At 36.7% G+C, this 22,696-nt stretch overlaps 2 protein-coding genes across 5 annotated transcripts in view; one reads left to right on the top strand and one right to left on the bottom strand.

The window, feature by feature from the left end:
* The window catches only part of si:ch211-197h24.6 (uncharacterized), an 82,254-nt gene extending 78,997 nt beyond the window's left edge, over positions 1 to 3,257 (top strand). The window contains exon 24 of one of the 2 annotated variants that reach the window (XM_052016839.1): positions 2,898 to 3,257. In XM_052016839.1, coding sequence (XP_051872799.1) covers positions 2,898 to 2,935 — 38 coding nt within the window. In that variant the 3' untranslated portion in view covers positions 2,936 to 3,257. Of the gene's footprint in view, position 1; positions 241 to 2,897 lie in introns of those variants that run through there. The other variant, XM_052016838.1, reaches the window with a different exon arrangement.
* The window catches only part of LOC127570918 (uncharacterized), a 62,064-nt gene continuing 39,758 nt past the window's right edge, over positions 391 to 22,696 (bottom strand). For 2 of the 3 annotated variants that reach the window (XM_052016860.1, XM_052016861.1), the window contains exons 9-16: positions 20,669 to 20,738; positions 19,459 to 19,571; positions 19,279 to 19,365; positions 19,063 to 19,176; positions 15,362 to 15,494; positions 14,559 to 14,619; positions 13,064 to 13,129; positions 9,541 to 9,559 (exon numbers count right to left, since the gene is read on the bottom strand). In XM_052016860.1, the coding sequence (XP_051872820.1) occupies positions 15,366 to 15,494; positions 19,063 to 19,176; positions 19,279 to 19,365; positions 19,459 to 19,571; positions 20,669 to 20,738 (513 nt within the window). In that variant the 3' untranslated portion in view covers positions 9,541 to 9,559; positions 13,064 to 13,129; positions 14,559 to 14,619; positions 15,362 to 15,365. Of the gene's footprint in view, positions 2,708 to 7,108; positions 7,343 to 8,271; positions 8,423 to 9,451; positions 9,560 to 13,063; positions 13,130 to 14,558; positions 14,620 to 15,361; positions 15,495 to 19,062; positions 19,177 to 19,278; positions 19,366 to 19,458; positions 19,572 to 20,668; positions 20,739 to 22,696 lie in introns of those variants that run through there. The other variant, XM_052016862.1, reaches the window with a different exon arrangement.

Raw genomic sequence — 22,696 nt, 5'->3', positions numbered from 1 at the left:
GGTATCAGGATTTCAACTTTGGTTACTGTGCTGATGGAGGCCGGTGTTCTTGGTAGAAGACCAAATTAAGATTTCCCACAATGGTGTCCTTTTAGCTAGTCATCTACAAGAAAACACCTGTGATACAATAAAGAAAAATCTTTTTTTAAACCTTGTTCATAAGCTTAGATTAAGGAGAAGGTTTGTTTGCTGCATTCCAAGATGTTAAAATGCCAATTAAATAGAACTGTTGAGAAATTACCTTCATTGTGAGTCTTGCTGGTTTACAGCTCTGATGCTTCTAATTGCAACAAAGCTTCAAGCATCTGAATTTCAGAGAAAGCTGAAATATTCTGTTTTTTGTTTGCTGAAATCATTAGAAATCCACACTTCTATTGATATGCCCCTTAAATGGTCCACACCATCTGTAGTGAGCTGACTTTGCTACTGGATGTTTTAATCGATCAATTGGAGGATTTTAGGTTAGAAAGCAAACTATGAACAATATTGTTGTATTTTTGAAATCTGTTTGCTTGATTTCAATGCAGCAAAATGTGGCACAGATACAAAATAACAATTCATTTATTGACTAAGATCTTTGTATCTCCAGTTTTATGTAAAATGAGGAAAAGTGGCTGGAAATGGTATAGGCAGTGTTCAGAGGACTTCCTCAAGGAATTGGAGCAGACTATGCCAGTGTTGTTTGTACTAAAGGGTTACCATTTTCTCATGAGTTTTTCCCTTCCATTACCTGTTATTAAGGTTTTACTGAGCCAGTGACAAGTATAGCCAGTCACTTGTCACCATTCTGAATGCAAAATTGCATTTTTATGTCTGAAAATCTTTTTAAAAGCTCAGTTTAATTTTTGACAGCGTCTACCGTAAATATATATTATACCCTTTATTCAAATGGCATTTGCCACAGAAAAATTGAGACTTTCAATACAAATATATTTTACTTGTTCTGATGAGGTGTATTTTTGTTTTTGAGTAAAATAAATATTGTATGACTGTCCTACAAAGTCTGTTTTCCTGTTGGGTTGAGGGCGAGAAAAGTAAGGAATGAAAAATGGAATACAGGAAAATGTGGACAAATGAGTTGTACAAAATACCTGGTTGCAGGAGTCCAAGTTAGCAAAGCAATCCAAGGAAGAAAATACAATGGTACAGGATCTCAATTTTGGTAAAAAGTTTCTTATATTCAGTGTCTGAGATGAATAAAGGGAGAAAAGGTAAGAGTAGTTTAAGGAAAAAGTTCATCATGGAAAGAGTTGCTTTTACTCCTCGATCATGCTGGAATGCAACGTCAAAGCAGAAGATGTAGCATGATGAAGTTAGATCTGGTAAATGGAAATAAGCTGAGAGACAGATTTGAGAGTTGTTCAGGAATAACAGAGTAAGAAGTGGTGAAACAGGCTCACTGCAAAGAGATATTAGGTCAAAAGGATCAAAGGAGTAGAAATTTATGAACAAATCTGAAAAGCTGTGAAGAGTTATCAGAGGGTGAAGAATGGTTCAGCTCCAGCTCATCGTTATTGGGATAGGCCAATAATGTTTTCATCATTAGTATTCTTTTGTGCAAATACATGTTCTTTGGAGTTTATTTCACAGAATCCAGATCCTGACATTGCTTGGACAAAATGTGCATGTTATTTTTCATGGGTTGGGGGTGGAGAAAATATTGACTTTTGGTAGATGCAAGTAAAACAGTAGCTTTTGCTAGATCCTAAGTTCCATTATCAAGTAAATTCTAACCAGAGTTTGGTAAACAAATACATTAACAAACTGATCATGTAATAAGCAAAACAATTTTAAAAGTCATTGCACAAAATAGGCAGTGGGTTACCTATTCAAAAGCAACTTAAGTAACACATAAATAGTTTTATTCAGTCATTTAATCTCAACTGTAACGATCAGGCATAATGTCAGTACCTGAAAACAAGATTTTCTTTAAAATTGTATTTTTTAAAACATACTGAAACAATGTAGTAAATCCTCATTCTGATAAGCTTTTATCTAATTTATAATCTTGTGAATTTAGAATAAATTTACATCAACTGGTCATAATTACTGTGGATTTAAAACATATTTTACTGTAACAAACATCAACATGTATTTAGATAACCCCTCTCAAGAATGCACTAAATTTCATTAATGCAAGGTCTAGAACAGTGACAATGCCTTGGTAATTCAGTTCTGACCTTGAGGTTTTTTTAGTTTACAGGAACACAGTGAATACTTTCAAAACACAGAATTTATATACTCAAAATTACATTTCAGACCATTAACCACTGCTAATCAAATAGATGTTACTTTGTTTTACTAAATGAACAATAGTACTAAGATACAAATATACTCACTCATAGCCTTTGTTTTGCAGTCTTTGAACACAGTTATTACCTAAAAACCATTGACAGATTTGCAACAAAACTTCTGATATTCAATAATCCTTCATCTCCACCCAATAAATCTGAAAGCTTTTTTTTAAAAATCAAGCTTGTTTAGTTTTAGCAATTTTCAAAAACTGAATTTGATGAGAATTTCAGTGGTTAACTTCTGTAGCAGTGCAGCCTGAAGAAAGCTTAACAGCTTGCAATTAGCAGAACTCGACCTTTAGTATAGCCTTGTTAATATTCTCGAGTACACACCAACTTTAGGTTTTAAGTCTGTTCACGTGTCAGCACACCCGCGTCCACCAGCACATCAACCAAGAAGGAGACCTTTATACCTAATAAAAATGCAGGCAAACAAAGTTAAAAATGTGAATTTCTCAAAAATAAATGCAAAGCAATTTAAATTAAATTCACCTTGGATAAAAATATGAGAACAAAGAGAAGGATCCTTGTACTGGACAGGAAGATGGCAATGTTTAAATTCCTGCTGTTTCAAAAGTAAAGAAGGATTTTTTTTAACTGCAGGTCTAACATCAACGTGGAAAATTTTTGAGATACAGTAATCCAGGACCAAATGAGTTGCCACTTGGAAAGATGTTGGTGAATAGATGAGAAGCAGTGCATATTTATTAAAGGCAAATAGTGCCTGACAAACATTTTGAGTTCCTTGACAATGTAATGAACAGGACTGATGTGAGTAATGAGTATGTACTCAAGTACCACTAAATGGACTAGATGGCAAAGTTGATGCTCGTGGGATTAACGGTAATTTCAATTTCAATATGAAACTGGCTGAAGGTCAAGAAGCAGGGAGTGACGATGAACAACTGTTTTTATTCTGGACCCCCTCCTCAGCATCCCTGGGGTTGGTATTCGAACCACTGCTGTCACTGACCTAGCAATAATCTTGCTTACAATAAACCATAACTTCAAAATCTGCAGCTAACAAAACTTTGTTAATTAGTAAACAGAATAGCAGATAATATCAGGAAGATGCTGTGATGTGACAGAAAAACTACGGCAACTGAAATTCAAGGCGGAAAGGTGAAGCAATACTTTTTCAAATGAAGAAAGACATTCTAATTGAAATAGTACAAAATTAAACAGGATGCAGAAACAAACACATACACATAGGTTTATTACCCCATTGGCTTCAAACATGTTTTAATGAAAAAGTGCATATGGGGTACTTGGTTTTCTTTTTTATATACTGGCCATCATTGGGTAACGAACGAATTCTGTTTTTATAGATGTTCTTAAAAGTGGATTTTGTCCATTAAGTCCCACAAGACTGATAAGAAAGAACAATGATTAAAAGTGGGGAGAGAGAGATGGAGGAAACTAATTCTGGTGCTTGTAGAAATGAATGTATGTATATTTGCTGGACCTTTGAATGTAATAATATTATGGGAGCTCATTCGTATCCATAAGTCAGGTTTTCCCCATATATGTTATACTTAGGGATAAATCTATCTAGACAAAGAGAAATCAGTAAAGCAGTCATTGTTGATTATGCAAGTCCTATATTTTTAATGAGGGAACAGGAATACAGTGCACTATGAACTTTTGCAAAACCTTTGACCTAGGTACCACATGAGAGCCCAGAGAAGAGCACAGAATCAAACATTTATGACACAAGCAGTCAGCTTGTCCTAGTTAGAGCTACCAAACTGATTCTATGTTCTGGCACTTGATCCATAGCCTTGTACTTGTACATAGCCAAGTATATAGCTGTACTTGTACACATTCAGGTACTTTTTAAAATCTGATGAGGATTTCTGCCTCTACCATCCATTTCAGGCAGAGATTTCCAGACCCCTATCACCCTTGAGGTGAAATGATTTTTCCTGAGCTCCCCTATAACCCTTCTACCAAATCTAAGCCCCATTGTTTTTGATGCCTCATTGAAAGGTATTGGTATTGGTTTATTATTGTCACTTGTACCGAGGTACAGTGAAAAGCCTGACTTACAAACCGATCGTACAGGTCAATTCATTACACAGTGCAGTTACATTGAATTAGTACAAAGTGCATTGATGTGGTACAGGTAAAAACAGTAACAGTACAGAGTGAAGTGTCACAGCTACAGAGAAAGTGCAGTGCAATGCAATAAGGTGCAAGGTCACAAGGTAGATCGTGAGGTCAGAGTCCATCTCATTGTATAAGGGAACTGTTCAATAGTCTTATCACAGTGGGGTAGAAGCTGTCCTTAAGTCTGGTGGTACATGCCCTCAGGCTCCTATATCTTCTACCCGATGGAAGAGGAGAGAAGAGAGAATGTCTGGGTGGGTGGGGAAGGAAATACACCCTACTTACTCTTTGTAAACCCATCATAAATGTATATGCCTCAATGTATGCCATCAGCCTCCTCTGTTCCAAAGAAAACAAGCCTAGCTTATTCAATTTTCAGAGCTAAACCTTTCCAGTCCTCGCCACAAACTCTTAAGTCTCAGTCTAATCTCTCAACGTCTTCCTTGTAATGTGGTGATCAGAACTATTCACAATACTCAAGCTGTGACCCAACAACTTTTAAAACTGTAACATCCCTGGAGACGCAAGAGACTGCAGATGCTGGAATCTGGAGCAACAAACTGATGGAAGAATTCAGCAGTACAAGCAGGACCTATGGAGGCAAAGGGATGATTAACGATTCAGATCAAGGTCCTGCATCAGGACTGAGAGTTGAGAGGGAAGATAGCCAATATACAGAAGTGAGAAGGAGGAATGAAACTGAGGCTGGTAGGTGGAAACATAATGGAAAAAAATTCAGCAGATGGAGCCAGGTTGGGGAGGGGAGAGGGGAGAGGGGAGGGTTGAGACAAAGGCTAGTAGGCGATAGGTGGAACCAGATAAGGGAGGGATGATTTGCAGATGGAACCATATAAGACACAGGCTACGAAAGGTGAATCAAGTGAGAAGAAACCCAGGTAGAAGGTATATGGGAGATGGAACCAGGTGGAGGAGGGTGAAGAGTTCAGGTAATGAGGGGAACAAAGTGGAAAAGTTGAACAGAAGGAGAGAGACCCTAGAATGACTAGTAGAGTGGGAAAGGCACACGGGGAGTGGATTACCTGAAATTGAAAAGCTTAGTGTTCATACCATTGGATTGTAAGCTACCCAAGGGGCATAGGAGGTGCTGTTCTGGTTTGCATTTGGCCCTACAAATGGCAGTGGAGAAGGCCAGCAACATCCCTGCTCGTATTTGTATGTTTTGGCTAATAAAAGTATCTCATAAGACTTAATAACCACTACATCTACCTGTCCTCCTACCTTGAGGATCTGTGGACATGTACTTCAAGGTTCCTCTGTTCCTCCTCAGTATCCTATATACTGCATACATCCATCCTTGTTTTATTTCCCCAAGAATATCACTTCTCTGGATAAAATTCTATTTCTCACTTCTATGCTGAATTGACCAGAATATCTAATATCCTCCTGAAATCCAGAGCTTTATCCCTGTCAAACAGCCAATGTTTGTATCAACTACATTCTCTCTACATTCAAGTCTAAATTATTAATAGATACAACAAAAGACTGAGAAGTTGGCTCAATGCCAAAGGATTTTTGGGTAGAGGTGTAATGATTGCCCCCTTCCAATGGTAAGATGGTTGGAAAAAAAAAGCATGTGGTATGGAACATGAAAGCCAAATGGTAATAATGAAGCTAAATAATCTAATGGTATCAGTGAAAACCATGTGCACAGTATGACTTCACATTACAAGAAGGCATCTGTGACTTGAGAAAGGGCACAAACAGATGCACTCAGATCATGTTGTTGAGTTGCAGGATAAATATAAAGACAAAAAAGGCTCATCAGAACATTGTAGATTTTAGGAAGATAAACACAACTTCTATACAGTTGTACAGATGAAAGTACAATTTGCTTGCAGTTATACTGAAATCTGTTCATAATTTCAAAGTAGCATTTAATCTGCTGCAGAAAGATTTGGACATCCTCGATCAATCATCTACTGTCACCCTTCAGGTTTATTTATTCGCTTTCATAACTTGGAATAGCCAAATAAAAACCTTGTGCCAACTCCCAAGATGACATGGTGCCTCAATTGAATTCATGCTTTCCACACAACCCATAGGACTCTAAGACAATCCAATTTGCTTAATGGAAAATGAATAATGCCACAGGATGTTTATGTCTAACTAACAGCGATGCACCTGAAAGACTGCATTACTGAGTGCATAAGAAATATATTAGCCAGATCTTTAAAATCTGACAAAAATGAAGTTGGGAATAACATTCATCTTTGCAACAAATAATATTTGACATACAGATATAATTTAGCATAATTTTGTATTGGAATTGAAATCTGACAAGACTGGAAGCTGACAAACTAGCAAAATGCAGTTGTTACTGGATTAAGAGGTTTGTAGCCAAAAAATATTACCTTTAACTTTTGCCAAAATTAATTACCAATAGCTAAATCAAATGATCATTCACAGCCCAGAAAACCCAAAGTTAATACTATATACAGGTATACGTAATACCAAGTTGGAAGGAATTAAAGCCTTAAATTCCTTTTAAGCACAAACAGACATGAAAAAAATACATGTTTCTAATAGTTCACATATGCTACCATACATCCCCAACTCAGTATGAAACCTCAGAATAGAAAGGTTAAAAATCCTATTGAGTCATTATCTAGAATAGGATTAAGGTGAAAGGAAAAAAAGTGTTTAAATGCACAGTCATTCTTATATACAAAAGTACTTCATCTTACCTTTTAATGCTGGGTTGGTTTTTGATAGTTTAGCCAGTGTTTTGGTGGCCCTTTTAATATCCATTCCTTCAATAGTCTTAAGCAGATGTGGGGTCAGAATAACATTGCTTTTTGACTTTGTTGGTCCTGTATTAGATGTTGTGGATTTAAACTGTTTACGATTTGATTGAAAACCTATTTTTCTGTTACTTGATTTAGAATGCAATGCAACTGTTTTCTTCCAGGTACCACCATCTACAAAATATAGTACAATCATCTTGGTTACATGAATATTTTCCTTAGTTCAACTTGTTGCATTCACAATAAATATGACAAATTTTGAACAACACACAAGTATAGTGGATAAAAATTATGTTTAGCCAATGAAACAGCTCCTGCACTGTATTTCTTCCATTTATAACATTATACTCCTTTTTTAAACTATTGCCCCAGCACTCATTCTATATACTTATAAATCACCTTTTATGTAAACCAAGTTATACAAGTTTTAAATTTATTTTTCCTTAAAATAACTTGCTCACTTCCATAATCTTAAAAGTAAGCAAATAGGATAAACAAAGAGCATTATTAAGGTTAACCCCTTAACCTTCTCCGTAGACTGTGTAGCCAAAGCATTTTGTGATAATTCATTATTATTTTACTTGGGATCATTCTTATAGTTCTGCTGTTTTGAAAGAATCTGTACTTTCTTGTAGTTTGGTGGTTGGAAATTAGCATAGCGCTTAATTCGGAACTTAAGATATTGCCAAAATGCCAAGACTCGGGTGACATGAACACCATCACTACCACTTTTGTCATGGATCAATTACTTACTATTCACTGCAAAGTACTGCACACGTTTTGATTCTTGTGAAATACTTTATGCTGATCAGTTGTCATTTTCAAGTAATAATTCTTTGCCCAGTTACACAGCTGATTAACTCCATCAAATGTTGTCTTAATGTAAGAATTAGATGCAGAGACAAGCCACTTGGCCGCTTGTACCTGCTCCACCATTCAAAATCCTGGCTAATATTCTACCTCACCATCACTTTCCACTATTAATTCCATATCACTTGATTCCCTTAATATCCAAAGATCAACAGATCTCTGCCTTGAATATACTTGCATATGTATCTTGCTGCAAGGCTATGTAGGTATTCCAAACTTCTTGCTCCATTTACCTTTATATTTAGGTCTGAAGTTTGTAGGATTACCAGTATACCTCTGACATGAATCATGTGCTGGTGCGTGTGATTCATATCCAGAACATTGATCTGGTATACCAGAAGGTTGTCTTATTTCTTCATCCAATGGAGGCCTTCTCTCTTGCTCCTGATAAAAAGGAAAGTACCAGTCACAATATTCTCCTGATTCAGCAGGGACTGTTAGCAAAATATAACTTAAAATAGCAAAATTGATAAACTTGAGCAACTTGAATATAATAAATGATATTCACTTGCAAAAAAAAACCTTAAAATTTACTCATTCTTGCCATGGGTTCATGTGGGGTACTAGGAGGCCATTCAGCCCACCTTGCCCATTCTGACCAAAAATGGCCCCGCATTCTACCTTTTGTTCCACAGCACTCCTCAAGTTCTCAAAGTTCCTGCATCCTCAATTAAACTATAACAACAATTAGACTCAAGGGAAATGTCATCTTAAAAAAAAGTTCTATTTAGCAGATTAAGAACTTGTATATCTTTGCAACAAGACTGATCACCATCCATCTGATCCATTACAAGCAATGTACATTGATCCCTCCATGTATTATCAGGTGAATAGACTGCAGATGGAAACTCCAACTATAATACAGAACATGAAATATGAAAATCCACCTCAGAGATGTTCACAAAATTTTTCATTCGCTTTTCATTAAAACTCTTTTTTCATTTGGATAGGCACTTGTAAGAAAATAATTTGCAGGGCCATTGGGAATGGGACTGAAGGGCTGCTGTAATAGGATTTAATAGATTTCTCTACAATAAATGATTCTGAGAGAACCTGATGAGCACATTAATTTATGTTGCTGACTTCCCTCCATTCAGCCTGCTCCTGTACGTATTTACCTGTGTGTGACTATCAGGTTCATTTGGGGCACAATCCTATACTAGACATTCAACCCTTTACTTCCATAAAACAAACTGCGAGTGCTGTTCATGTTGCCATTCTACAATGTAAAGAATGAATTAATTCTTTCACTCTCGGAATTTCATCATCAATAGCAATTTACAGCTTTTTAAAGCCTGCCACCTCACTGAACTATCTTTCCTCTGAGCTCTTGTTGTGCAAGTTGTTATTCAAATTAGACAGAAGAAAGCAGAAAGAGAAATTTACCCAATTAAAATAATTTCAAACACTTACAAATGCATTCATTGTCTTTAGGCGATATTCCATTAATCCATCTGTGAGACTCTGTGTAACTTTCAAGGCAAACTCTGCTTCACTATCACTGAAAATCTGAAAATTTTGCTGCAAGACAATATAAAAATATTATTTTAAGTATTAATTGTAACCTACAACAGGATATGCTTGTCAAAAAGTAAAATCCAAATGACCTAACAAATAGATTGTTATTGTTCTGAAACATAATCGGTCTGTACTATTGCTGGGTGGTTAATTGAACGTTTAGAGAAATCCCATAAGGGAATTATATTTTTTGGACATTGAACAAAGTCAGTTATATTATATTCCAAAACTGGAATCGCACTACACCAGGATAGCAGGTTACATTGGATATATAGTAAAGCATTTGCTAACAAATTAAAGTGCTCTTGATTCACCCTATGATTTTTCCTCAGACTGGAATTTCAACTGCAAATCCAGATATCTCCAACACACTATGCCACTGTAGTTTGCTCTCGAGATTTTAGTGACCAAAGGTGTCATCATATCACCAATAATCAATCATGAATAGGGAGAGAATGGGAATATAATATTTAGATGATCTATTATGATTGTTTGGACAGTGGAGCAGGCTCGAAGGGATGAATGGCCAACTCCTATACCTATTTCCTATTCTATGAATAACCTATTTCAAAATAGTTAACCATAATTGTAACCAAGTAATTCTACTACAGCAAAATACCACAAGACTGAATCACCTTACTGATACTTAAAAGGCATATGTAATATATAAACTGAATGTTATTCAAAGCTACTTTACTAATTGAGCAAATTTTGCAGCTTGGTAGATTTTCTCCAAAAACTCATGAATAATATATAGTGAATAAAAAATAAATCTTGGTTGTGACAGTTCCAGACAGAAGACCTTTACCTCTGGTCTACCTATTATAGTGTATTGTATGCCTTTCATAATTTTCAATGGGGTAGATGCACTAAGGAATTATTCCGGATGGGCTGACTATAAAAGAGCATATCAAGCTCATTCCCAAAATCCATTAGATTTATTTGCTCCACCCCCTTTGCTGGTACTCCATTCTCACACAAGATTCTTTTCCCATCCCACCCCCCACCAGTCCCCTTGTAAATACTTGGATTCTGTACAAGACACAAAAGCTTGCTTGGACCCAATCTGTTACGTACTGATCCTTAATTTTAAGCACTACAACTGTATCCTGCCTTTGGCCTTTTCTATCTTGAAAAGATAGTCAATTCTATAAATTCTGGAACAACTGTGTAGCTGTTCATTACATGCCCTCTAATAAATGGATATCCTTTCAGCAACATTACAAGCCATGCTCCAGCTGTAATCTCTCCAGTGACAAATATGTTTGCAACACGTTCTCTCTGGGTTTCCATTATACTCCTTGGTATTCATTAAGCTTGTCATTTTGTTAAAAAAAAATTAGGGAACTCAGATTTGACAGTTTTAGTGGCACAACCACTAAAAATGTCAAGGTCTCACTCTTGCTCTAACATTGCGAGTGCTTTACAATGCAAAGCAAAATACTGTGAATATGGAAATAAAATCTGAAAATGCTTTAAATGCCTCAGGAAATCAAACTTGCTTCTGTGATTGTAGGGATCTTAGGCAGAGATGGATCATTTACTCAGCACTTCTGGCCGAAGCTGGTTATAAACACTTTAATTTTGTTTTTGCACTCATGTGCTTGGCTTCCATCGCGGAAGCTGGTGATCATTGTTAAGCCTTCTCCATCCATCTTCCTCATGACTGCTGAGTTTTGATCTGGTCAGCTGGATGACTTATTTTTACCTTCAGCATGTGCTACTGCTGTTTAGCATTCCTGGGTTAGAGTTTCAGAAAGCTGACAGTTCATTTTTATGCATGTCTACAATACTCTTATAACTTTGGTTCTGTTACATTTCTTGCTGATCTCCACATCTTTGTGGCCTGCTTCTGTTGGGAGGCCTGTCAACTACTCCCACCAAAGTCTGAAATAAAATAGAAAATGCTGAAAATATTCAGCAAATTGGATGGCATCCGTGGAGTCAGAAACAGAGTTAACATTTCAAGTCAATCACCATTCATCAGAACCAGGAAACATTGGAAACCAAAGATCTTAAATTGCAGAGAAAGGAGAAGGGAACAGAGAACAAGAGGGATGTCTATGACAGAGACTGAATAGTGGTGACACAGACAGTGGGTGAAGGCTTGTTAATCACATTTGATCTTTTAAATAGAAGGATATAAATAAGAATAGAGGAGAGAGTGGAAAAAATGCTGGCAATATGAGATTAAAAAAACTGCCATTGCTGGAAATCTGAAATAAAAGAGAATGCTGGAGAGAAAAACTGAGTTAATGTTAACAGTCCATGACCCTTTATCAGAGCAAGAAAGAACTGCAGATGCTGGAATCTAGATGAAAAACACTATTATGCTGGAGGAACTCAGCAGGTCAGGCAGCATCCGTGGAGAAAAGCAGGCAGTCAATGTATCGGGTCAGGATCCTTCAGGACAGAAGTTAGGAAAAGGAGAAGCCCAATATATAGGAGGGAAAAGCAGAGCAGTGACAGGTGGATAAAAAAGGGGAGGCGGGGTGGCACAAAGTGGTGATAGGTAGATGCAGGTAAGAGATAGTGAGAGGTGGATGCAGGGGAGGAGGGGAGAGCAGATCCACTGGGGGATGGGTCAAAGGAGAGAAAGGGGAAAAAAAAGGGGTAGAAAAGACGCGCTAGGCTAGGAAAGGGAAGAAGAGAAGAAGCATGGTGGGGTGCGGGGGGCAGGGATTACTTAGAAGTGGGAAAATTCAATGTTCGTGTCGTTTGGCTGCAAGATTCCAAGACGGAAAATGAGGTGCTGTTGCTCCAGTGTGTGCTTGGAATTCTCCTGGCAGTGGAGGAGGCCGAGGACTGACATATCAGTGATAGTGTGGGAGGGGGAGTTGAACTGACTGGCAACATGGAGATGCAGATCGCGGTTACGGACAGAGCGCAGGTGTCCTGCAAAACGTTCACCTAGTCTGTGTTTGACTGCCTGCTTTTCTCCACGGATGCTGCCTGGCCTGCTGAATTCCTCCAGCATCATATCCTTTATCAGAACTGGGCAGTTCTGATACAAATAAAAGGTCGATTATACAATTCGTGTATTGTGTTGAATCCGAGGGCTCTATTATGCCCAGTAAGAAAATGAGATGCCATTCCTTGAGTTTATGTTGGGCTTTGTTGGAACAGTATAAGAAGCCAATGACTGGTGTCAAAGTCTCACTGCTGTCTTGCAAACTTGATGCTTCTATTATCCCAAACAAGTTACCTTGGCTATATCCTCAAATATTTAGGTTTTGGTGTTCAGTCAAAATATTTGATCTGGTTATCATATTAAATAAGCAGCAGCAAAATCAATAACAAATCAATTTATTATCATTTTACATCTGTTTTTGAACATAAAGTTCATGTTGCATTGAAAATTCTCCAAGGATGCATTATTACTTGAAATATTTTAGATGCACACACTATTTTAACAACTAGTCTTTTTTTTCCAAAATAATACTTTGTTTTTTATGGCAGTATTTAACATGTTTTTATAGATTAAAAACAGAAAACAATTGTACTCACCAAACACTCAAGGAGCTCCTCATTTGTAAAGGCATTTTTGGAAGTATCCAGCCTATATGATTCAGACTGAAATATACAAGACAAACTAAAGAAGGGCTGACAAAAGGAACTAAATAAACCAAATTTACAAATTGTTTCAGATGATACATTAGAAATCTATTTCTTTGAAAAGAACAAACTCACTTACAAAATAGCACATTGCTGCTACTGGACATTTGGGTGGGCAGAATGTTGGAAGTAGGTTAGGAAAAAATGAGAAGGCATGCACTTAAGTCAATGAGTACCAACCTAGGTTAAATGTCAGAAGGTTATCAATACTCTGAATATATTAACAGATTGCGTGGTGAGTGCATATTTCCTGCCACAGTTCAGAAAGGAGTTGCATAATATACAATAGCTATTAAGATTGACTAAAATGCTCAGTCACTGATATCAACTAACTTCAAATCACCTTCCCATATTTTCTTTTCCCGTGAAGGGCTCAGGTTTTTTTCTGAGAATGTAATCTCAGATTATGTTCTTGTGGGCATGAAGGAACGCTGATAACCATGCCTCCTCATTTATTGATGACTGAATAATCTTTCTCTGTAAAGTCTTTTTATATACACACATTGAAATGTTAATGTTCCAAACCTTCACTTATTAAAAGTCGGAGTGCTCAATGAAAATAACCTTTCAGCATACTACCAGCACTTACAAATTCAGGTGTTAGACATAGCACATTACTAGCTGCCAAATCAAAGACCCTGCTACTGGAAAGCATGATTTGCCTCCAGAATACACTGAGTGACACCATAGAAAAATGTGAGCTCAAGCATAAATCTATGTAAGTCAAGTTTAGCAGATTCTACTTCAGGAATCTTAAACCATTTGTCATGGCTGCTGTACATCAGGATTCTGCTCGCCAGGTTTATATTTCTTTTCATCCAATTTTCTGACATAACATACATACTCAAAAGTGCTCAAGTATGGTTTTTTACCAATATCATGTGGGAACTGTATCAAAACTGCTTTTGACAGCATTCATTATTTGCAACATATCAATCATTATTTTGATTCAGATACAAAGGATGAGTGCTTTATTTGTATACTGGAGAATTGCCTTTACTTATGGAACCACACCCAGGAGCTTCAGGAATTGGGGAGGGGGCAAGATTTGGAAAAAAATACACTAGGTACTTGTTATCCAGAGGATAGGGGCACAGAATTCCCACAGATATCACTAAGGTTTGCATCTTAATGCACAATACACTCCACAAATAGATACAAGTATGCCTTAATGTTCTAAAAGCATCAACATGAATTCATACATTAGAATGTTTAATTATGTAAAGGGAAATGATCTTAGCTAATAAACTACTTCTGCTGAATGTACTGAAACTTATAAGTAGTGATTGGTTTTGCAATCACAAGGTGCAGCTGTGTAACCAAAGTCCATTCTCTATTAGAACAACCCACAGCAGGGAGCCACTTGACATAAGTAGCCACAACTTGCCTCTCTCTGCATCCAACGATCATCAGCATCAAATCCTTTAGTGTAATCATTCTGATAGCCCCTAGGCAAGAAACAAAAGTTATACTTCATTGTAATGATTAAGATAAAAAAAAAACAACTTATTGTAAAAGATGATTTGCTATTAAGATATCTGCCCTATTCTGGAGCTCCTGCAAAAAGCAGACAGAAATTTTAAAAGAAGTACTTGTGAAGCATCTTTAATGTACAGAACACCCAAGGTGCTTTACAAATGAGGATACAAAACATAGATTAAGAGGGAAAGATTAAGAGCGTATCAAGAGATAAAATGAGAAAATGTCAGAAGTACTCAATGGTCAGGCAGCATCTGTGGAAAGAAAAACTGAGTTAACATTTCAAGTTGAAGGACCTTCACTGGAAATGGGAAAGAGGAGTAGCAGGTTAAAGTTGCAAAGAAGATAGAAGATGGATGGAAAAGGCAAAGGGAACATCTGTGTTGGGGTGAGATCAAGATTACTATGGGGGTAAACTGTACATTTCATCTGACAGAGCCTTAGACTGGAAAAGTTTACTTGGTTTCTCCTTCCACAGTTGTTGCCTGATCTGATGAACGTTTATTGTGATTCCTAGCATTGGAAGTTTTTTATTTTAAGGTGTGGAACAAGGAGAATGCAGGAAGAGGGGTTTAAGTGGTAGTAGTCGCCAGGTAAGTCACTGAAGTACTCAAATAATGCAATAAATTATTTCTCAATTACTTAAATAATGTTCTCAACAGAAGTTTTCATATTCTTCAGGAAATGATATTGCCCCTAAACTTCAATTACCTCATCAGCTCTCTTCTTCTGTACTCATCTCCAGAGTCTCGTATATTCTCGGAGCTCCAATCCGTGTCTCGCATTTCAGATTGTACATTTTTTCTCCAACCATCTTGCAAAGTGTCTCCAGATGGTCTGTAGTCTTCAAAAAGTAATACGAGGAACTCAATTAAAGGGAACATAGCAATCTAAGTATTTCTATACATTAATGTGGAGGAAGAGGGCAAGAAGAATTGCTCGATGACTTGTGGCAGTAAATGCTGGACCAGCTCTGTGCAAAGTAAATTTAAGTTTAATAAGTTTAATAGTTTCTCAATTTTGTACAGATAAATCAATACGAATGATTCCTTGGACAAGTAGTATTTGCCAGGTGACCAAACAGCTAAAGGGATTAAGCAAAATTTTTTTATATACAAACAAGTAGTCTACTCGATCTTTCCTGATAATGTAGGCCAGCTAACTCTGGAACCAATTCAGCACATCTTTGCTGCACTTCCTCTGTGGCATGTACATCTTTTTTAAGGTAAGGAGACCAAAATTTCATGCAATATTCCTGGTGCAGTCTCATCAATGCCCTACATAATTGTAGCAAGATATCTTCCTGAGATCTCAAATCCTCTTGTGATGAAGGCCAGCATGCCATTTACCTTCCTAATTGTTTGCTGCACCCTAAACCCTGGCTTTTAGTAATTTGTGTACATGGACATCTAGGTCCCTTTCAACATCATCCATTTCTCAATAAATGAGTAATTTGGTGCCTGGTGATAGAAGGATCTGTGACTTTGGTGGATATAAGAAGATGTGGCTCACCGCCATCACCCCAATGGAAATTAAAACTGGAAACAAATGCTGACTTTGCCAGTAACATGGGATCACAATCTTATGAGATATGGACAACACAATCTCAGTATTTTTTTTTCAAAATTATGTACACCATCTTTTCATAAAATTTGCTTTGCACCATGTATTCCACCAGTGTGCTCTGGCAGTAAGCATTTAAGGATACAATGACAAGGTGACTTGAGGTGAAGGGCGGCAAGATTATGGAGGAGTCATCATTGATTACTTCTTCCTTGCTTCCAAATCGTACACTTTGATTTCCCCATCTGACACCATTGTCCCTCATTTACTTGATACCAGTGCAGTACTTATGGCACTAAGTAACAGTTCACCATTACCATCTCACTACACAGAGCAATCAATGTAGCCTTGTCAGTGTTAACAACATTGTTAAAGAAATAATGAATTTGCAGTTATATAGTGGTTTTCACAACCTCAGGACATTTAAACCATTCTACAGCCAATGAGTATTTCTGAAATGTAGCTATTATTCTAATATAAGAAACATGCAGTCAACCATCTCAAACAAAGGTCCTATAAACAATGACATACAAGCTGCCTCCAGGTTACAAACACCTGACTTATGGGCACCTTTATAAATGAACATGTGCAGTTCTGGTCACCTAACTACAGGAAAGATATCAATAAGCTTGAAAGAGTGCAGAGAAAATTACACGGATGTTGCCAGGACAAGAGGACCTAATTACAGGGAAAGGTTGAATAGGTTATGACTTTATGTCCTGGAGCGCAGGAGAATGATGGGAGATCTTATAAAAGTATATAAAAGTTATGAGGGGTAGGCTTCCCCTAAGGCTAGGTGAGACTTAGAACTAGAGGTCATAGGTTTAGGGTGAAAGGTGAAATATTAAAGGCGAATCTGAGGGGGGAACTATTTCACTCAAAGGGTGGTATGAGTGTGAACGAGCTGCCAGCAGAAGTGGTATATATGGGTTCAATTGTAACATTTAAGGAGAAGTTTGGATAGGTGCATGGATGAGAGAGATATGGAGGGCTATGGTTCGGGTACAGGTAGATGGGAATGGGCAGAAAATCAGGCTGGCATGGACCAGATGGGCCAATGGGCCTGTTTCTGTGCTGTAGTGCTCTATGACTCTAAATGGAACCTGTTTGTTACCTAGGGGACAGCCTGTCATGACTTAATCATATTTCCATTAGTTTACTGACAGGTAAACATTGGTCAGGACAAGTCCCCTTTCCTTCTTCAAAAATACAATGGTATCTTTTATCTGCTTCTCCATGGGTAGATCGATGTGTTTGATGTAACTGATGGCATTTCCGACAATGCAGCACTTTTTTAATACTGCAGCGAAGTACTGTCCTAAACTTTGGAGTATGAATTACAGTTTCAAAACTGAGGCTAAGCAAACAAAGGAAGTCAATAAAGTATTTGAAAAAGAAATAAAAATAGCACAAGTAAATTCAAAGCTGTGTTTCCCATTTCATAACAACACTGCCACATACATAATGGAAGAAATGGCTGTAACTTTTAGTATTCTTCCTCTCTCTCTCTCTCTCTCTGAGGTCTAATATGTTTAATTCATTGTTCTTAGGAGTTGCTATAGTTTAAATTCAACCAAAACAACGTGCTCCATTTAGTCATGGGGATCAATTGTGTTCCCAAACCTGAAATTGTATCCAACAAAAACAAATTTTTCAGTTTCTTCTGTTATATGTCATCATTACCACAGCTTAATCTTTCACATCAGTTGTTCTACAGAAGCCAAGTTATTTGCTACTGATAGAAACAGAGAATGGGAGCAGCAGTAGGAGTAGCCCTTCAAGCCTGCTCCGTCATTTAATATGATCAAAGCTGATCATCTATCTCTCGTCTGTAGTTACCGGTTTTCACACACTTAAAAAAATATTGGAGTTATACTTGCCAACCTTTAATATCCAGGAGCTATTTTGTGATCCATAATCTATAGAATTCTGGAGTATGATAACCAATGCGTCCACTATTTCCAGAACTACTCTGGAATGTAAATTATCAGCCTCTGGGGATTTACCCGCTTTCAGCATCATTAATTTCACTAGCACTATTTCTTTAAGTTCCTGATCTTCATTTAGATTCTGATTCTCCAACATCAAAGGAAAGTCCTCATCAATAAAGACAGAAGATTTTAGTTAATTGCTCTGCTATTTTCCTGTTCCCCATTATGAATTATCCTGATTCTGACTTTTGCAGACCTATACTTGACTTTACTGATCTTTATCTTTTTACCCATTTGTAAAAGCTTTTACAGTTCCTTGAAAATTCACTCCTGTACTCCATTTTGCTCTCTGTATCAATTCCTTTGTCCTTTTTTGTTGAAATCCAAACTGCTCCTAACCCCCAGGGGTCTGATGATATTACACAACTTTCTCCCTGCAATTAATACTACTCTTAATTTGGCTGGGCCACTTTTTCTTTTGTGTTTTTGTGCCAGAAAAGAATATATAACAGTCGTAATTCTGGCATTCATTCCTTAAATGTTAATCACAATGAAAGCAAAGGATAAAATTGCTGGTAGTCGTCCAAGCTTATGTGGGAAACATCAGAGACTTTCATTTGAAACAAAATTCAGATCATAGGAAAACACTAGCTTCAGTGATAGATTCAAGTGCTCGTTATAAACAAGTCCATATTTATTTTTCCTCTTCTGAAGAGGATAACTCATTTGGGGGTGTTCAAAGAGACTTAGAACTGATTACAGAAGAAAAAACTTGCCAGATCTATTTTCATTCATGGCATGATCAGTTAGATCAGACAGTAATCAAATCTTATACCAATATAATCTTTTGTACATGATCAGTTTTATGCAACTTGTTAATAAGGAAGCAGTTCCTTATTTTTTAAAAAATTATGTTACCTTGAGAATATGGTATTCTTGATTCATAGGAACTGGAACTTCCCCTGTTAAGATGCAGACTGAAATTACTTCCAAAGTTCTCAGACCTTGAAAATCTGTTTTCCAATGGCCCATCTGTAAGACCAAACACAGATCAAATGAAATTAATTACTTGCAACAATCAATGTCAAAAAAGATTTTCTCCAAGGCTATCTTCAAACTTTGTTGACAACATGCCTTGTGAGCATAGCATTCTTGTGTCATAAGAACTTTCCATATCCCCATAGTTTCCTCGTGGTGAAAATTTGCATCAAACTGACCATCCTGAAACAACAAAAGTAGAATGGTGTAAAAAAAAACTTGTTAGACCATTAGCTTTTTTCTTGTAGCTATCGAGAAGTAAGTATTCACGCTACCTTGTGATCGTGCCATTCTTGACTCATAGAAATTTGAACCTGCAGGATTCATGTTCTGTGCAAAGTTATTTCTGAAGTCCTCACGGTGTGAAAATCTGGAATCTGATTGATCATCTGAAATACCAAAAGCCCATGTGGTCAGAAGTTTTGAAAAGCCAATCCCACTTCACTCCTTATACCCTGGCCTCAACTATCTTCACCTAGCAGTACATTCCAACTGTCAAACTCCAAAACAAGTATTTCCAAATATTTACTCTAAATTTGTCCTACTTAATGTTGAATTTCCATTTCAAAAGCTGTACTTTCCCTTCACATTAAGTAATTTACTCAGCTCTAGAGCAGCTATTCTCATATTTAAGCCTAATGATCCTCAAATTATTTTTTTTACTCTTCCATACAACATTTGGTAACCTGTGCACTTCATTTAATTCTTTAAAATCATGGTGACTGTATATCAGGGTCTTCAAACTATACTGAGTGCTTGTGAAAAGACAATACATCCAACCAATTTATTCTATTTCTCCAGTATACTTTGTCCAATTTGTCTCCAGACCCAACTGCATCATCTCTCAGTGAACGTTTCTGAAAATAATTTTTAATCGCTATCCCATCTAAATCAAAATTCGCAGATTACCCTTATTTTGCTGTCTAGAATACTTCAAATAGTCTCAACTTGTCCTCTTCATTCCAAGGATTGTTAAACAGAATGCCTCAAAAATATACTTTCTTCCATTAAGAATTTCAGTTCTTTGACCCCATACTTATACTTCATTCTCTAGTTACTCAATTATTTTAAGTTCTCTTGTCGATTTTTGTTTAGCTTCACTATATCATCTTTGTAATTCGCTTGTCCAGAACAGTTCCTGATGCTTGTACATAATTTTACCAAGATCCTATTTAGAAATGTTGGGATAATTTGGCTTGATCTACACATTAGTTTACTTTTATATCGCCTAATATTTCAGTCGTGGTTTCTTACATCAGACTTGGCTTAGCTTACTGGCTTGGCTTGTCCAAGAATCTAGTGCTATGACAAATATGAAAGACAGCCAACTTCAAATATTTATACAATCAGATCATAAAAAAGATTTTCTTAGGATTTGAAATCCAATTCGTCATAGCATTCCCATTTATTCTAGCAACTGTATTTCTTACAAGAAATTGTTTAGCATTGAGAAGATAAAGGTAAATAGAACCATCAAGTAACTTACAGGTATCTGGAACTCTTTTTGTAGCAGTGTTCCCTCCAGAAAGTTCACTTGGTACCTCTTCTATGACAACCTGAAATTAATACAATCGAATATGTTAGAAGAGCTAGTCAATTTAAAACTGATTGTAAGGATATTCTTCAGGTCAGAAAGTATGAAACAGGAGTTGAACCAAGCAAAGATAAAGGATCACATTCATTCCTGAAAGCCCAAGAAGCAAAGATAAAAACTTACCTAGCTCATAACTGGTTTGGCCATCCATCACCACATTCGCCCAGATTTCACTATTTCACCAGGCTTGCTCTACGCTGCACTTCACTGTAGTTTTTTTTTACTACTATCTCCTCAAACCACTCTTCTTTATCTCTTTTAGCCTAACAAACTGTAAGAGTTCTCGTTTTTTTTTTAAAAATTCACAAAGCTTCATATATACTTATGCATTATTCTGAAATGATAATCTTGCCAAGGTTCATGAGAAGAAAAGCTCATCTATGCTGAACTAAGGAACCTAACAAAATTATATATGATGTTATGAAGATTAGTGGAAGGCCAGAAGAAAGGGAAAATTTTAGCAGTCAGTAAAGGATGATCATGACAGATGGCAAAAATAAACTGAGAGGAAACCTTCAAAAAAAAACATATTTATTGAGACCACCATAGATTAATGTTGTTCTTTAAGGTACAAAATTGAAGAATTAATTATTGGGAAATAAGGCAATGGTGGAGGTTTGGAACAGATATTTTGCAAGTCTTCATGAAGATGATGATCCAGGGGCAAAAGGGAGGGAAGAAATCTAAACAATCACAATGGAAAAATGTATTACACAAACTGTAATGGCAGTAAATGACAAGGTCCCCCAGACCTGATGGTCTGAATGTACAGAAAGGCTAGATTAACTAATTTGCCTGTTCCTGTTTATATGCTCGTCAGCCACTGAGGTTCTAACCAGAAAACTGATATGTGCACCATGGCCTAATTGCCATGGTCTGTTCTGTCTAACTCAAAGTTGAGTTTATTGTCATATACACAAGTACATGCATGCACAGGTGCAATGAAAACCCTACTTGCAGCAACATCACAGGCATATAGCATTAGAGACACAACATTCTTAAGAAAAACATAAATTTTACAAAATTATACAAGAAAGGACACAACTAGAACGAAAAAAAATCTATTGTAGTGCAAAGTCATCATAGTGTTGTTGTGGTATGCTATCCTATGCTAGCTAGGATCTCTGGCACTGAGAATAATAACAAATTATCATGCATAGCAGTAGCAAATGGTCATGTCCCTACAAGCATCTATATAACACAACATTGCAGATGCTTGACATCTGAAATAAAATTGAAAATGTTTTAAATACTCAAGCTACTAAAAACAGTCTGTTTTATATTTACTGAAAAAAATTAAAACCTGAATTTAAAGGTCCCAACTTGTTGGCACTGGTTAACCACAGTTGCTCATGAAAATGTGGCAATGTCTTCTTTAACAAAGAAATCCATTTTGTGAAAATGCTTTTTATAATGCCATTACAAGGATTTTGATCCACCAATAAAATTACATTTATTCCCAATTAAGTACAATCCAAGTCTGTACTATTTAGTTTCCATATGACAATGAATGGTTGGGATGAGTTAAGTCTCAAACTGCTGTGTACAAAAGGAGCAATGTTTCAATTTGGGTCAAGAGATTTCAAGAAGAGGAGCACAAGATTTAGCTGGTAAAATCACTATTTATTTATCCTGCTGTCAGAAGCTTATTTTGTGGATAAACTCGTACCCAGAAAGATATTCACTGAAGACAGGTGGCTTTAGTCAAATGACTTTTGCCATCTAGGTTGGTGATCACATTTATATCAATGGGGTTGCATTAGATATGGCAGCTTAAGAGCCAGATATGAAGTCTTTCCAACTCTTCAGTTTGGGACAATCTGGATTCCATTGTGAGTCTGGGGGCAGAACAAGAGATAAGAGGCACCAAAATCTGGCCTCTAGCGTATTCCTGAAATTTACATCATAATGTGCAGGCAT

Source organism: Pristis pectinata, chromosome 5 (assembly GCF_009764475.1).
Source record: "Pristis pectinata isolate sPriPec2 chromosome 5, sPriPec2.1.pri, whole genome shotgun sequence".
Classification (NCBI taxonomy): Eukaryota; Metazoa; Chordata; class Chondrichthyes; order Rhinopristiformes; family Pristidae; genus Pristis; species Pristis pectinata.
The sequence above is the reverse complement of the archived record's forward strand: the minus strand, read 5'-3'. Positions and strand labels throughout refer to the sequence as shown.